Source organism: Lithobates pipiens, unplaced genomic scaffold (genome assembly GCF_037356315.1).
Source record: "Lithobates pipiens isolate NorthernLeopardFrog02 unplaced genomic scaffold, aLitPip1_a1.2 Scaffold_22, whole genome shotgun sequence".
Taxonomy (NCBI): domain Eukaryota; kingdom Metazoa; phylum Chordata; class Amphibia; order Anura; family Ranidae; genus Lithobates; species Lithobates pipiens.
The window spans coordinates 62,390,026-62,407,419 of NW_027507784.1; the positions used below are offsets into that span (position 1 = coordinate 62,390,026).

At 44.6% G+C, this 17,394-nt stretch overlaps 1 protein-coding gene across 3 annotated transcripts in view; it reads right to left on the reverse strand.

The window, feature by feature from the left end:
* The window catches only part of GALNT13 (polypeptide N-acetylgalactosaminyltransferase 13), a 538,975-nt gene that overhangs the window by 12,263 nt on the left and 509,318 nt on the right, over positions 1-17,394 (reverse strand). Inside the window, exons 11-12 of one of the 3 annotated variants that reach the window (XM_077447666.1) lie at positions 16,396-16,425; positions 8,645-8,836 (exon numbers count right to left, since the gene is read on the reverse strand). The exons of 1 other annotated variant lie outside the window; for it this stretch is intronic. In XM_077447666.1, the coding sequence (XP_077303792.1) occupies positions 8,651-8,836; positions 16,396-16,425 (216 nt within the window). In that variant the 3' untranslated portion in view covers positions 8,645-8,650. The remainder of the gene's footprint in view (positions 1-8,644; positions 8,837-16,395; positions 16,426-17,394) is intronic. One more of the 3 variants, XM_077447667.1, reaches the window with a different exon arrangement.

Here is a 17,394-nt window from a genome sequence, read left to right on the forward strand (position 1 = left end):
AATCTGGTGGTTGGGGAGAAGATATGGGAAGGGGAGTTTGTGGAGGTCTTCTCACTGTTGCCTTTGGGGAAGTTTCGATTTGGATAGGGCCAAGCCGGAGGACAACAGGACGGAGAATGTGGAGAAGAGGCGCTACAGGCTTATCCCTCGGACGTTCCAGAACTGGTTGCTGGCTTTTGCAATTCGTGCAGGTGTGATAGGGAAGAGGAACCCGGAGCATTGTTCGGCGCTGTTTGCTACCTGGACGAGATTGGTGAGGCGCACAGGGTCTACGGGGGACTGGCGTGGCTACGCTATGACGAGCAATTTCGTCGCTGGAGGGCGATCTGACCTGCTCTTCGCTGGGATCATGAGGACATCAGTCTGTGGATGCGCTTGATGTCGTCGGCAAGGATGCCGACTCCGTTTTCAGGGGGGGCCGGTGGATCAGGGGCTTCCGGTCACTCGGCCACACGACGGCGGGGAGTCGGTTGGCAATATACTGAGGGAAGCATGGTAAGGGTTGGGTTGGAGAGCCTGCGAGCAAGAGGGACGACGCCGGTGAGACTGGAAAAGCTGCGACCTTTTCTAGATCGATATCTGGATGGGGAGGCTGCTCAGCCTTTGGGACAGGGGTGGTACCGCCGGCGTATATAAAAATTTGTGGTCCGCGTTGTTACGTCCGGAGGTGGTTTCAGAGAAACTGCGGTAGGAGGTGGCGTTGGATCGGATGGCGGGCCTGTTTCCGGTGCGCCCCTTCCCGATCGGGTGGTTTCTCCGTTGGGGGTGGTACCCAATAAAAGAGCCGGGTAATACATCACCTGTCGCACCCAGGCGGGGGATCGGTCAATGATGCCATTGACCCCCGGTTGAGCGCGGTGTCGTACACGTTGCAGCGGTTTTCTGGATTAGGCGCTATGGCCGGGGGGCCCTGAAAAAAAAAAAAAAAAAAAAAAAAAACGGACATCGAGGCTGTGTTTCGGCTGCTTCCGGTGCACCCGGTCAGTTTTCATCTGCTGGGTTGTTGTTGGCAGGACGGGTACTAGGTGGATAGTTGTCTGCCAGTGGGATGCGCCATCTCGTGTGCGTTGTTTGAGCGTTTCAGTTCCTTTGTGGAATGGGTGGTGAGAGACGTCATGGGAGTGCATTCCATGATACACTACCTGGATGATTTCTTGTGCGTGGGACCGGCTTCGTCGGCGGGGGGTGCGGTGCTGTTGACCACGCTGGAGCGTGTGGCGGAGTGTTTTCGGCATCCCTTTGGCCCCGGTTAAGACGCATAGTTTCTTGGGTATTGTTTTGGATTCGGAGGCCATGGAGTGTCGGCTCCCGGCAGACGAGCTGGATGCGTTAAAGACGGGGATACGCGGGTTGGTGGGCATGCGTAAGGTACAGCTCAGGACTCTTCAGTCTGTGCTGGGGAAGCTCACCTTTGCCTGCAGGATAATACCCATGGGGTGGGGTTTTCAGTAGGCGGCTGGCGGCTAGCACGGGGGGTGGTTTTACCGAAACACTTTGTACGATTGTCGCAGGAGCTTCGGATTTGGCACGTGTTCGTGGAACGTTTCAACGGGTGAGCTTTGTGGGTGTCGGGGCCGGTGAGTTACTTAGATCTGGAACTCTACACGGTTGCGGTGGGGTCGACGGGGTTTGGGGCCCCCTTTTTTTGCCAAGGAAAATGGAGTGCGGGCCCATGGCCCGATTCCGGGAGTGTGGGTGGTTTGCAAAAAAAAAAAAAAAAAAAAACAAAAAAAAATAAAAACATGGTGCTCCTGGAGCTCTTGCCAGTGGTGCTGGCTGGGGAACTTTGGGGGGACTCCTTCAGGGACTTGGAGGTACGTTTTCATGTTGACAATTTAGGAGTGGTGCAGGTACTGAACCCGGATATCGGCAGCTTCTCCGCCGGTGGTAAGGATGCTGCGGCCTTTGGTTCGGCGATGTCTGCAACTGCACATCTTCATACATGCGGTGCATCTGCCGGGGGGTTGAAAACGTTCTAGGTGACGCGCTGTCTCGTTTTCGGTGGGACAGGTTTCAGGAGCTGGCACCGACGGCGGATGTTTTCGGGGTTCCGTGCCCTGAGGGACTGTGGAAGATTGCGTTGGAAGAGTCTCCGACTGGATCAGGCGGTCGGTGAGTGCGGGTACTTGGGCGGCCTATGAGAATATTCGGGCGGAGTGGGAAGCTTTGGGGACACAAGTAAGGGCGGGGGTTCGGGATCGTAGGTTAATGGTTCTTTACTTTGTGTCCCGACGATTGGAGGATGGCATATCGATTTCTGGCCTGGGGCGACAGTTAGCCGGCTTGGCGTTCTGGTTCAAGCTGCGGAGGGAACACAATTGCACAAGGGATTTTTGGGTGAGGCAAGCGGTGAAGGGGTATCGGAAGGGTCGACAGGTTAAGGATGACGTGAGACCGGTGTCTTATGATCTGTTGGGCAGGCTTGGTGATCATCTGGCGGTGACGTGTATGTTGACTTAGGAAATAATTTTGTTAAAACTGCGTTTGTTTTGGCAATTTTGGCGCTTTCCGGATGGGGGAATTGGTCAGCCCGGCTGAGAAGGTGCGGAGGGTTTGCTTTTGAGGACGTGATTTGTGCGGGTGACAGGTTGCGCATGCTGGTGCGCAGATCGCGAACAGACCAAGGGGGCAAGGACACGGAAGTTGGGGTGTTCGCAATTCCGGACTGTAAGCTTTGTCCTGTTTTCGTGGTGCGTGAGTTCCTGGATCGTCGGCCGGCCTTGCCGGGCCCGTTGTAGCTGCACGCGAATGGGGAATTTTTGTTGTGATTCCAGTTTATAGGGGTTTTTCGGAAATGTTTGATGGCTTTGGGTTTGGGAGGGGAATAGTTTTTCCTCACATTCTTTCAGGATTGGGGCCGCGACGGAGGCGGTCGATGGGGGTTGGAGGAGGTGTCGGTGAAGAGGATTGGCCGGTGGGAATCGCGGAGGTTTCGTTCTTACGTTAGGCCGGAACTGGTGGGGGTCTCGTTGGGAGGACCAGGGGCTGTCGGCGTGGGTTTGTGTTACAGCTGTACATTTACTGTTAGTTGGTTTGTGTTTTTCTTTTCTTTCAGGTACTCCAGCAGGTTTGGTCGGGATCATGGGTCACTCTATTGCGTCTGCTGGGGGGCTAGGAGGGGTATGCTAGGCCGGAAGGTAGGCAGCTGGGCATTTCAAGGCGGGAGGCATGCTTGAAGTGGTTTGGTTTCCCGGGCCTGCTCGGGAGCAGGATGGTGCACGAGGTGCACCCTTTTGCGGGTTTTGACAGGCCCCCGGAGGTGGTTGTGCATGTAGGGGGCTATGATCTTGGCCTTCGCACGATGTTGGACATACCGCAGGACATCAAGTATGATTTCTCGCGCCTTAGGGCAGCTTTTCCTGGGATGATCATTGTGTGGTCGGACAGGGTTGCCAGTACCACATGGAGGTTCGAGAGGTCGGTGGGCCGGATTAACAAGGCCAAGAGGTAGGTGAACCAAGAGATTAGTCGGTTGGTAGTAAGGAATGGGGGGTTGGCGGTTCGGCATTTGGAGTTAGAGATTGACACATGGCGTTATCTGCTCGATGACGGAGTGCATCTTAATGCCGTGGGGATTGATCTATGGGCCTTAGGTCTACAGGATGGGATGGAGCGAGCCTTGAGGGTGTGGAGGTGCGCCCAAGGATAAGGTGTTATCCTTGCTTGCTGTGGCGGGTGTTGGTCGGTGCAGGTAAAGGAAGATAACCCCTCCCCACTGAGAAGTTGATGCGGGACCCATTGGAGATATGGGCTCGTTGCTGAGATGCCATATAACGATGGTTTATATGGAAGATGGTGAATGGGTGCACTGCGGTCAAGAGTTGGTTGTCTCTGAGCTAGCACGTCAGCTTGAGGCCTAGTTACAGTTAATACGACCGCAGTGCATGTTGCTCGTTATGTTAATGGGGTGGGGAGGGGGAATGCCCTGCAGAAGACCAACGATTTCAGTTTGATCAGTTAAATGATAATTCTATTGATGTTTGGTTTTTGATATGTTAATTATTTGTTTTGATCAATAAAGGGGCTGCTACGGCCACTAATTACTCCAAAAAGGTGTGGTCTCATTTAATGGTAATGGGATAAGGTTCGGAGTTGGGTGGTCGGTGTAGCAGCAGTGCAAACATCAGTTATACTATAGTCAAGAACAGCCTGGAGACGGACCACGGGGTAGGCGGAGGGCTGGCATGAGTAGAGTTAACTGTGGAAGTAGGGGATTGGGTAGGAAAGTTAGGGGGCGGGGCTAGTGCGAGGAGGAGAGAGCGCACCCCGCCCCAGCGTCAGTCGGCGCAAGGAAAGATTCCCACCCTCCCTCCCTTATCAAAGAAGACAATACAGGAAAGTTTTGTTGGGCGCTGGTTGGACCGGAGGTGATGTAGTTTTGAAGGTGCTAACTTCTTTTGCTTTCGCAGGGGGGCTGGATGTCGTAGCGGTTGGCGGGTGTTGGTCGGTGCAGGTAAAGGAAGATAACCCCTCCCCACTGAGAAGTTGATGCGGGACCCATTGGAGATATGGGCTCGTTGCTGAGATGCCATATAACGATGGTTTATATGGAAGATGGTGAATGGGTGCACTGCGGTCAAGAGTTGGTTGTCTCTGAGCTAGCACGTCAGCTTGAGGCCTAGTTACAGTTAATACGACCGCAGTGCATGTTGCTCGTTATGTTAATGGGGTGGGGAGGGGGAATGCCCTGCAGAAGACCAACGATTTCAGTTTGATCAGTTAAATGATAATTCTATTGATGTTTGGTTTTTGATATGTTAATTATTTGTTTTGATCAATAAAGGGGCTGCTACGGCCACTAATTACTCCAAAAAGGTGTGGTCTCATTTAATGGTAATGGGATAAGGTTCGGAGTTGGGTGGTCGGTGTAGCAGCAGTGCAAACATCAGTTATACTATAGTCATGGCATACTTAGTTCGTCATACAATCCGACGGACAGTCCGTCGTACTTTCCACTGAATGGACTTGACCACACACGGATGCACAAACAGTCCGTCGAAAGCTTGCGTGATGACGTGTACAGCACGTACGACGGGACTAGAAATAGGAAGTCCAAGACACAGCAAAGCACCTTTCCGCCGTGTAAATCCTTTCTGGGCATGCGCCATTCTTAGTCCGTCGAACTAGCATACTGACGACCGTATTGTCCGCTGAAACCAAAGTACGACGGACAGAATTTCGAAAAAACCGAAATACTTAGTACGCCGGACTGCACGCTGAAAGTCCGCTGAAGCCCACACACGAGCGGACTGTCCGCTGAAATGTGTTTCGACGGACTAAGTACGCCATACAGTCCGCTCGTGTGTAAGCGGCATAACATTTTGCACAATTATGCACATCTAATATCAAGGGCAAGAAACAATAATCTCTGTAAGATGTATTATTGCCCACCTTAGGTCGTTTAGAGGTCTTTAAGGTCTATCTACTCAAGTAACTTATTGTAATTTTGCCAATTTTTTTCATTTTTGGGGAAGGGTATAAGCACAGAACACTTGTGTCTATGCAAACAGCCCTCCGCCCCATGACAAGCAGCACACAATGGATCCCCTAAAGCAGTGATTGTGAACCTTGGCACCCCAGATGTTTTGGAACTATATTTTCCATGATGCTCATGCCCTCTGCAGTGTATCTGAGCATCATGGGAAATGTAGTTCCAAAACATCTGGGATGCCAAGGTTTCCCATCACTGCCCTAAAGGATTAGTTCATCTTTACAGAAGAAAATGTAAAGGTGAACTAACGCTGGACACCATCCCCACCCCCCATCCATGCTCTACTTACCTCTTGCGTTGCTGAGCCATCAGCGCCTCTGTAGCCAGTCAGCAGTCCAGGGATTTCAAATCATCCGACAGCTGGAAATGCTGACACTTTAAAGTGTATTTCCATTTGTTTGGCCAAATTGGTTAACACCTACTTTATATTTGTTTCCGGGTCCCATTCTCATAGCATAACTTTAAAAAATGTATATTTAAAAATTGTTGCTTACCTTTTATCTTGCTGAAAAAAAACATCTCCCCTTCCATGTAATGTTAATTAACCACAAATAACCCTGTCTGTACTGTGCTGGCAGACATCGCTGTCAGTTGTAAACTAGATGTGCACACTCTCCTAACAAAGGCCACAGGAATGGAGAATGAACTGTTGCTGTCAGCTGATGCCATTTAGCAGGTAGAGGCTCCAGAAAGATCCTAACCATATATTCAGGATCTATCCAGATCCCTGGGCCAGCATCTGGCTAAGCCTCTTCCCCTCCCTCAATAGCCCGGTGCTCCAGTGAGCGCTGGAGGCGCAGAGTAGAGAGCCGGTGACTAACTGTCATGGCTCTCTGCTCTGAGCAGAGGGGAGAACTGAGCGCTCAGTGATGTTTTATCGCCCAGTTCTCACTGCAGAGCCGGTGGGGGACAGATGCAGCATTGGATCTATGCTACTTCCACCTAGGTGAATATAAATGTTTGCTTTTTTAGTCCATACTTCTCTTTAAAATATCTGAAGGCAGAATTACATTTTAAAATCCTGAACATGCGGGGATTTACTAAAGGCAAATAAACGGTGCACTCTGCAAGAGCAGTTGCTCCAGAGTTTAGGAAATTAGATGAGGCTTTACTTTGCATAGAATATCTAATCACAATCAAGGAAAATAAAAAAACAGCTTTTTTGCTGGCACATGAAGGAAGTCAGCAGAGCTTACCGTCATTTACTGACACAGCACCCCCTAGTTAGTTTGCTAGGTAAATTTAGTTATTCGCTCTTGCTGTAGCCAGAGGAGCAGTGATTGTTTAGTCCGGCCTGTTCAGGGCTTCACAGGCTGGGAGTTTGATTGCTTTCCACTGTCTCTAGAAGATGTTTCTTGAGCTTAGGGAAGGAGAATTCAAATGACCAGCCTGAATACTGAACAGGGCCTAGCCAATCTCTGGGATTGGGGGAATGTCCAGTTGATGGCTGGGATGCTGTTAAATAGTTTAGAAAAGGGGTCTCCAAACTTTCTACACAAAGGGCCAGTTTACTGTCCTTTGGACTTTAGGAGGGCCAGACTGTGGTCACTGGGAGTATAAAAGGTCCCAACATCAGTGGGGAAAAAAATAATTCTCCTTCGTTTGTCTCAGTGGGAGCAACTGTTCCTCATCATTTGTGTCAGTGGGAGGGATTGTACTGCATCATTTGTGTCAGTGGGAGGAATTGCACCTCATCATTGGTTGCAATTGGCAGAAATTGTGCCTCTTCATTGGTGTCAGTGAGAGGGATTGTACTGCATAATTTGTGTCAGTGGGAGGAATTGTGCCTCATCACTGGTGCCATTGGGAGAAATTGTGCCTCTTCATTGGTGTCAGTGGGGAAAATTATACCCCACTGCTGGTATCAGCAGATGAAATGTCCTGAAGGCCGGATAAAAGCAAGCAACGGGCCACAGTTTGGAGACCACTGGTTTAGAGCCCTGAGGAGATCCTCTTTTTTTTAACCCCTAACAACTGTACTTGCAAAGTGCACAGTCTATTTGTCTTTATTACCGTATATACTCGAGTATAAGCCGAGATTTTCAGCCTCTTTTTTGAGGCTGAAAGTGCCCCCCTCGGCTTATACTCGAGTCATCGCTGTCTGCCCGCTCGATCAGCGCGTCGAGCAGACAGACAGCGGCCATTCTATGATTCAAAAGCCGCGCCTCCGGCTCCGCCTTCGCCTGTGATAGGCGGAACACTGAATTTCCCAGCAGCCTGTGTTCCGCCTATCACGGGCATCCGCTCATCCTCGTACTACGGACGAGGATGATACGACGTCCGTGATAGGCGGAACACAGGCTGCTGGGAAATTCAGTGTTCCGCCTATCACAGGCGAAGGAGGAGGCGCGGCTTTTGAATTTTACAATGGCCGCCGACGAAGAGGGCACGGGACGGAGGCAAGGCAAGGCACGGCACGGGACGGGACGGGACGGGACGGGACGAAGGCAAGGCACGACACGGGACGGAGGCTCGGGACAAAGGCTCGGGACACAGGTAGGCTGGACACACACACACACACACACACACACACACACACACACACACACACGGATGGAGACACACACACACGGATGGATGGATGGATGGAGACACACACACACACAGGGATGGATGGATGGATGGATGGAGACACACACACACAGGGATGGATGGATGGATGGATGGAGACACACACACACAGGGATGGATGGATGGATGGATGGAGACACACACACACAGGGATGGATGGATGGATGGACACACACACACACAGGGATGGATGGACGGACACACAGGGATGGACGGACACACAGGGATGGACGGACACACAGGGATGGACGGACACACACACAGGGATGGACAGGCATGTCTCACCCTCGGCTTATACACGAGTCAATAAGTTTGCCAGTTTTTTTGGAGGTAAATTGGGGGCCTCGGCTTATATTCGGGTCGGCCTATACTCGAGTATATACGGTAAATCCACTCAATGACTAATAAATACTTTTTGCAACACTTCTTATTGCACTGTCTGTTCTTATCATTCCAGATTAGCCACTAAAGTGTACCTGAGCAAATAATATATGTCTACTACACTGCGGTTACAAAGCGACTGTTGTATTATACAGTATATATGGTCTGCATCCATAAGGAATGCCACTATAGAATACCAACCTCTTTTCATAGAAAGTAATCAGTGGGACTGTAAAAAATATTTCTAAAAACCTCCCGCCTGGTATAGTTTCTAAATATCCACGCTTGGCGCTTGCTGCCAGTACAGTACTCCACAGTGGGGCCGTAAGTGCCATCCTCTATGTGGCTTAAAGTCAAACATGATTGAGTTATGATATGAAGAAATGAATGGGTCTGTGCAACAGAAAGAAACAAAACAGGTAAAAACAAAAACATGAAGCATGATAAATGCGTGATAACATGATAAGAATGTTCAAGAGGACCTGTCACTTGTTAAAGGAAACCTATGCTGAGAATAGGAGATTGTCAGTGGTGGCCTCTTTTTCAGAAATTACAAGTTGTCTCATCTAGTATTTTTAATACTTCTCATCTTTCTAACCTGCATGCTTGTTCTAGGTCAGTGACTCATAAAATAGAAGTCAGAGACAACCAAGCAACTAATATTTTTAGAAGGAGGTCAGCAATGGCAGCCCCAATATCTCAGCATGGATTTTCTTTAACAATACGATTATACACTGCCTATTGTGCTGTGTATTCTCCGTGTGTTCTGGCAAAGGCTCCTTGACTTTTTGTTGTCTTATGCTTGTCAATGGGTTTAAAATAAAGAATACAAACAAATTCACTTTAAAAGAAGGTCTCCCTAAATCAATTTCTGAGCCTTTATATATATATATATATTATATATATATATATATATATATATATATATATATATATATATATATATATATATATATATATATATCTGAGATGTCACCATAATGGCACCAGTGGGCAGCTGACAGTAATCTGCTGCATTTGCATAATATGTATCAGGACTTTTATTCACCCTCTCAAGCAGAGGAGAAAACAGAGATGAGGGAGTTTGCATAAGCACATCCTTTTCTAGGTACTGTGTACAAAAGTGACAGGTCCTCTTTAAACGCAATTTCACCTTTATAGCATACCTGTAAAATGGTTGCTGTATATTCCTCATTTTCTTGGTTTTATTTACTTTTAATTCACCTTTCACGGTCCTGCACTTAGTTGTGTCTTCTTGGCTTCTTCCAGTGTTTGAATTTTTACTGGTTGCCATAACTGATTTATAAGTAAAAGTGCGCTTATGCGTACAGTAAAAAATGGCTGCTGGAGTCACTTTAGACCAAATGCAACTGCTAATCATGCATAGTGCTACTCCCAGCAGCTTCCCAAGAAAATAAGTATATGCAGGTATGAAGATTTTTTTGTTGTTGTTTTACATTAAAGGGATAGTTCACCTTTACCAAAAAACTGCCTATGCAGATAAGGGGTGTTTGTAGATCAAGGGGTGTCTATAAATAAAAACAAACTGAGCAGCTCTGACCAAAGCTGCATAATGCCCTTGCTATAGGTCAGGGATATGCAATTAGCGGACCTCCAGCTGTTACAAAACTACAAGTCCTATCATGCCTCTGCCTCTGGGTGTCATGCTTGTGGCTGTCAGAGTCTTGATATGCCTCATGGGACTTGTAGTTCTGCAACAGCTGGAGGTCCGCTAATTGCATATCCCTGCTATAGGTGTAGGCCATTTATGTACCTTTCAGAGCCTGAAATCCCAGGAGATTTTCCAAACCATCACAGGAGCAAGCTCTCAAATGCTGAGCTTCAAGGGAGATAAAGCACATGGGGGGGGGGGGGGGTTGAATGAGAGAAAGAGCTTGCTACTGTGATGGTGGACGTTGACTGTAACAGATGGGGGAGCCTCCTAGCAATGTTCTAGCAACAAGGCTGGATGCCATCTCTGGGAGGTTTTCGGCAAGGCTGGAGTAAGTACGTTAGTGACCTACACCTATAGCAAGGTCGTTATTCACCTTTGGTCAAAACTGCATAGCTTGTTTTTTTCCACAGGCACGCCTTTTTTTCTTGGTAAAGATAACTATGCCTTTAGGGCCCATCCACATATGGTAAATGAAGCATGTACCAGTATGTGTGGTGTATAATGGTGAACATACACATTTACTACAGTAAGGTCACACATGGATTATTTTATCCATGGATTTTGTGCTTTGCATGGCAATGACATAGTTGAATCAGCCATTTAAGAGCCCCTGTCACTAGCTTAGCAGTGAAAAATAAAGCATTATAAACACTTAGTTACAGTTTTTTCTTTCCTTTTTTTTCATTCACTTGCAATACGCATTTAAACTTCCAAGAAAAAATGATTACTCAAGCAAGAGTTGATTTCCTAGCACAAGCCCTCTCTCTTTTGAGAGTGTAATTATTCTCTGTGCTCGTCCAGCAACTCTGCCCCACCTCTTCCACCTCACAACCATTCAGGTATCTTTTGAGAGGGAAGTGACAGCTCGAAGTCTGCTGGGGCTGCTTACACCACATCCAAGATGGCGGCACACAGCAGCAGTTCCAGGGTTTTTGGATGTCTACACAAGGGAGGCAAATAACATGTCTAATATACAGTATGTTAAATGGACGTATAATGGAATGATTGTTAATAAAATTAATGGTATGGTGACAGGGTCTCTTTAAAGTGTCTCTTCAGACAAAAATGGAAATCAAAGTTCCCAACAATAAATAAACATTTATATAATGCTCATGTTTCCAGTCCTTTGCTATAAAGTAGCAAGTACCTGTTGATCCTGCCAGTTCCCTGCTCACCATGCAATTTCCATTGTTGGACCAGCAGCCCTAAGTATCTGCCATTTAAATGAAGAATACCTTAGCTCAGCCAGCACTTAGAAGCTTCCCTACTTTATTGTGCTTGCATAATGATGAGGCATGTTCCGACACACAAGCGCTGTCAATCTGGAAGGAACTCAGAGTGCCCAGTTTGGAACTGTCCCATAGAGCTCCTTCCTAATTTATTTTGGTTTTATGTCCTACCTTTAAAACAGTTCCTATGAAAGTCTCGAAGAGAAAAGGATATTAGATGTTTGGTTTTAGGTCATGCGACAACACATAAAGGTAGAATTAAAAAGTATTATTGGAGCAATTTTAAACTATTAAATGAAGATTGTGGGTAAGCAGTCTCAGAGGTGTCGTGGGGACATTTATTATAATTTGCCTCTCCATCTATTTTCAGACTGCTAGGCTACCTAAAATGCAAGTTGTCTTACATGAAAAGTAGGCATCTAGGAGGTACATGCATGAAGGGTCTGTAACCAGACATAGGGTAATCAAGGACACTGTGTTGCACTGCTCTCTGTGCTCTCAATGCACTTCAGTTGAATTGATTAACACTACCTCTCCTCAATTCACCGGGGGAAGGTGACAAGCAAAAGGAGCTCAAGAGACTAGACAGTGGGCAGCATTGAATTATAGGAGATGAAGTTCGGGAAATAAACTTAACTTTGGACCATTGGGCTACAATTTCTGATGAAAGCCAGGTATAAGAGGAGAAAGTTGTACTTTCTCAGACTGAATATTGAGGAATTTTCTATTTTTTATGAGGAGACTGAGGTGTACACATTGCTGCTCTTGTGTGCACAATGACCTGCTACTTGTTACAAGCCTGTGGTCTTGTGCAGAGGACTGAAGTTGTTCCAGGCAGATCCAGAAGTGAGCTGACATTAGAACAGTGAAACATCTGTTAATGTATCGCTGGGACTGGTGAGAGGACACTGCTACCTTAACCTTTTTTCTGCTAGCAGAGACTGGGAACATAGAAACTGACCATCTAACTAGCAGATTTATTTACTACATGCAGACTTCTCTGGGACTTTACAGTAAAGACTGGGCCCCAATGCTAGCCAGCTAAAGAACTATGGCTAAAGACTGCTCGTTCAAATAGCTGCTTCACAAGAACTTTACCTACTGTCCTTAGTAAGAGGTACCTCTTTATGGAGTTTGAAATTTAATCACTTCCATTTGTATAAAGTGCACTCCAAAGTGGATATAACCAACTGTTTACCATATTGCAGTGTTGAATATCATTGCTGTTACTGTCTTCTAATGATTACCAGGTTTACACTAATTTAGCTGCATATAACTCCATTCTGTGCTGCTATGGCCTAGTAAACATATTGCCTAGTGAACTGTGATTGACCTAATACTTTAGTCACCTATTGATGTGCATACTGCTATTTACTGCAACCCATGACAATATAATGGGTTCATTTACCACTAACCATTCTGATGTTTACGTTTTAAAACTGAACCTTATTTGTGTGCAGGGCATCTATATTTGTGCTCCCAGTATCAGTGCAGTATCCATAGCTTGCTGTCCCCCCAAAAAATGGAGCACCAGCTGCCACTGCTAGGAACCCTGAAACCCAAGGACTCTGTGTGGCTTAAAGCTCTAGGACCAGAGACCTCCAATGCTGGTTTTTGGTCAGTGAGGCTCAATTTTATAACAGTAAGGGTCTGAAGGTGGGAGATGGTGAACCTGAGCGCTTGACCACAGGAACTTTTAAAGTATATTATTGTTAAATCAGACACCTGTCTGTAGACAATTTAGAAAGGTTAAAGCGAGCAAAGGTTGCTTGTATATACTAAGAATAGAATTTTATGCTACAACGTTGGCGAAAGGCTACATCAAAACTGTGGATCAGATTCACACACAGATGATGCAGTATAGTGTGAATAAAGCATCATGTGCAGATGTCACAAACCAACAACACAATTCTAAAAAGATTTTTATTAGTGAGGTCAAATCATTGTTCATTTCTGACCACAATGATGAGAAATTTCGAAGGAACAGGACATTTCTTCGACAATTTACTAGATTATGGGCGACTTAAATATTTGTTTGTTACCCAGTCAGACAGCCCAGACAGCCTAGACATACCAATCAAAACAGATATTTCTGTATTCTAAATGGTTTAAACGAATCAAGTTGAAAGCTGGTTGGTTACTGTAGGGTAAGAACAGTCAGGACTTCCCTGTTCACCTGGTCCTTGTCCACATAGTAGAGCACAAGAATTCTTACACCAGGCTTCTGATGATTGGTGATCTTGCTACATGACAATGTGCACTTCTTTCCAGATAAATTACAATTGATCTGTGATAGGCTTGCAGGCCTTGCTCCTACCAATGTGCAGTGTTAATTTTGTCAAACTGTAAACTCTATTGGCTGTAATGCCATTCCACACATTACTTGGATATATTACCAACACTAAATATTAAGAAAAACAATAAGAAAAGCCTTTTTTTTTTCTTTTCTTTTTTTCTTTCAGTAGCTTAGTAGATGCCCTCCACTAATTCTTATGTGGTAATGCAGTTCATTTTGACATCAAATTGTGATTTCGTTTTAGTCGTAGTCTTTTGACTAAAATGCCATTTTAGTTTTAATTGTATTTGAGCCTTTTGACTAAAATGACAATTTAGTTTTAGTCATATTTTAGTCATCTGAATTGTTTTAGTTTATTAGTTTAGTTTATTTTAGCCGACTAAAATAGTGTTAATTTAGTCGGGGAAAATATGTTTGCAGATTAAATTAACACTGCTAATATGTTGCTAATAACATTTATTTTAAATTTTGGCCATGCATGAGAGATGCACAATGTAGACATCTCCCGCAATCAGGGAAACAAAAGTGACTAATGCAATGGCCACCCATTCCATAAATCCAAGGATCAGCCATAAATTTTATTCTCTTTTTTAAAAATATTACTTTTTTCAAAATAAATGTATATAACTTTCCTACTGTGTTTTAGATTTCATATGCATTACAAGACATAGACTACAAAGGCCAGCGATAGTACAAGGCCTAGGTACCCTTAATGTTAGGAAATAACCTTCAAATGTCCTAAATTGCTGAGTTCAGTGATATTTTATGTGTAAAAGCTAAGTGCTTGCGGAGTAAGTGCTACAGACTATTTTACAATGGTTTATGGTCTTGGCACAATAGGCGGTGTGAAGAACACTCTAAAATTACGAGATCATTAACATTAGCCCACTTGAAGCCCTATCATCAGATTGATTACACTTGTTTTGATCCATTGTACCCAAAAGTTTACAAATGGCCGCTGCATTTACAGATGTATTCTAGAAGGGATATTGTGGGTCACAATGTTGTCACTAGAACAACTAAAAAAATGATAGCCAATTGTAGACTGATGTGGGCGCACATTGTATTTACAAATAATATAATTCTTAGATGAATAACATAGTATTGGGTCATACTGAACACTACATATTCTAGAATACACTGGGGGTTATTTACTAAAGGTAAATCCACTTTGCACTATATTTGCACTGCAAGTCGCTGTAGATCCGAGGGGGACATGCAAGGAAAATAAAAAACAGCATTTTAGCTTGCATATGATTGGATGATAAAATCATCAGAGCTTCCACTCATTTCAGATCTACCCCTTAGATCTACAATGACTGCACTTCCAAGTGCACTCTCAGTGCACTTGTAGTGCAAAGTGGACTTGCCTTTAGTAAATAACCCCCACTGTGTTTCTAAGTGCTGGGCAATGGAAAGCTAGTTACTAGGAGACATGGGAAATCACCCCTTTCAGAAGCTCCTATTGATATCTATAGGGGCCAAAAATGTGCAACCCTGCCCCAAAGAAGCTCATGTACTTTTTTGAACAACAAGCTTCAAACAACATAACACTTAGGTGTGAACAAGCACCACTGAATATAATTGGAATCATGATATTAAGGAATTAATTGCTTAAGGAAACATGCTTTAAATCACTAAGGTGTGAATGGGGTAGAACCCTCTTTGGCATACAGATGGCAGCACTTGTGAATGTACATCTGCTGAACAAAGTATGCTATTAGTAACTTGAGATGCCTCTGGCCAGGGTCCCGAGTGATTCTACCTCGATCAATAACGTATTATATATTGGAGCTACTTATTATATATTGGGCCTAACTGGGGACCACTAAGGCTCTTGTTCACTGGTCAAAGGGATGATGACTTAATCAGCAGTGGTGTTTATTGTGAACTGCTCCCATTGAACAATATTGCCCATAACGCACTTGACAGTGTTTGTTTATGGGAAGGATCCAGTGATACTACAGAATATCTGTACAGGTAATTTCCGCTTTGGAAATTCTATTAAAGTGCCTTCTTATAGATTAATATTGCATGTTGAATATATAATTTTTCCAAATGTTGAATGCCCAGCAAAGTTACTTGGTTATTTTTTTATGCATGATTGCTACATACAGGGGTTGATTTACTAAAGGCAAATCCACTTTGCACTGCAAGCGCACTTGGAAGTGCAGTTGCTGTAGATCCGAGGGGGACATGCAAGGAAAAAAAAAAAAACAGCATTTTAGGTTGTACATGATTGGATGATAAAATCAGCAAAGCTTTGCCTCATTTCAGGTCTACCCCTCAGATTTACAGCAACTGCACTTCCAAGTGCACTTTCATTGCAAAGTGGATTTAACTTTCATAAATAACCCCCACGGTCTTTTTTTTTTAAATTTTTTTTTACTAATTCTTTACAATTTGAGCCTAAAATAGCAGCAATAAGGCTCTATGTCATGTATACTAATATATACCAAATCAGAATTTGTTCCTACAAAATGAAAGATGAAACCTGACTGGTTACAACTTCTCTTTTGTAGTCCTTATGTTTTCCCCAGATTTACGAAATTTGGCTTTTAATAGCAGAACTAAAGTAGAAAAATATTACTTGCTCATTAGCTCATGACCTCCAATACCAAATTTATCTAAGGGGGATCATTACAAAGGAAAAACACAAACGGAAGCAAAGTCTATGGAATTAATCTAGAGAACAACAGAGGGATTCTTACTATATTTCTGATCAGGTAGAATTTCTACAAGCATCTCTTACCTCAAAATTATATTCCCATTTACCTGCATACTGCCAAAGAAGAGCATACAAGAAGTCATATGTTTAAAGTTGCTTTTTACGAGACTATAAAATACAACATATTTTCTTTACGCAGCAGAATTTATTATTTTTGCTGGAATACATGCTCTACATGTTTCATCATTCACGCAGAAGTAATGAATTATACTTGTAATGTTTACAATATGTGTGTAATGTCAGTTTATATTTGTTGCATTCCATAACAATCCTAAGAGGAAAGTTGCCAAAAGAATATTAGACCATTAGAGTTAAAGAACATTCACCAATAGAGAAAATAGCGTAAATATAGGCTAAAAACATTTGACAAGCAGATAAAATATGAAGGAGACCTCAACACTGTGTACGGTCTATGGAGATTCCTGTGCGAATTGCCAAACAACTAGCTGTTCAGGTGAGCAAATCTCCAACTGCAGTGTGAAGTGAAACGTTTAGCAGTGGAATTATTACCGCTTGTAAATGTTATGTGACCCTTTCCTGCTCAGATCTCCTGGTTGTTATGTACCCTAGTGATCATCTGCATTGTTCTTCTGCAGAAAAATGCAGGTCACCATGTAAAGTGTGAACATGAGGCAGTAAAGAATAGGGAATGTACAGCATTACATACAGAATGAGGTGGCGTGCCATATGGAATGTACAGCATAATATATGGACTGAGGCAGAATAAGGAATCTGCAGCATGGTGTATGGAATCAGGTTGTGCAGAATAGGGGACTTTCAGAATGGCATGCAGGCACGCAAAACTAACGTGCAGGCATACCCTGCCTTTAAGTACACAATGGGGTGTATTTACTAAAGCTGGAAAGTGCAAAATCAGGCTCACTTCTGCATAGAAACCAATGAGCTTCTGACCCCAGCTTGTTCAATTAAGCTTTGGTAATAAAACCTGGAAGCTCATTGGTTTCTATGCAGAAGTGAGTCTGATTTCGCACTTTCCAGGTTTAGTAAATAAACCCCATTGTG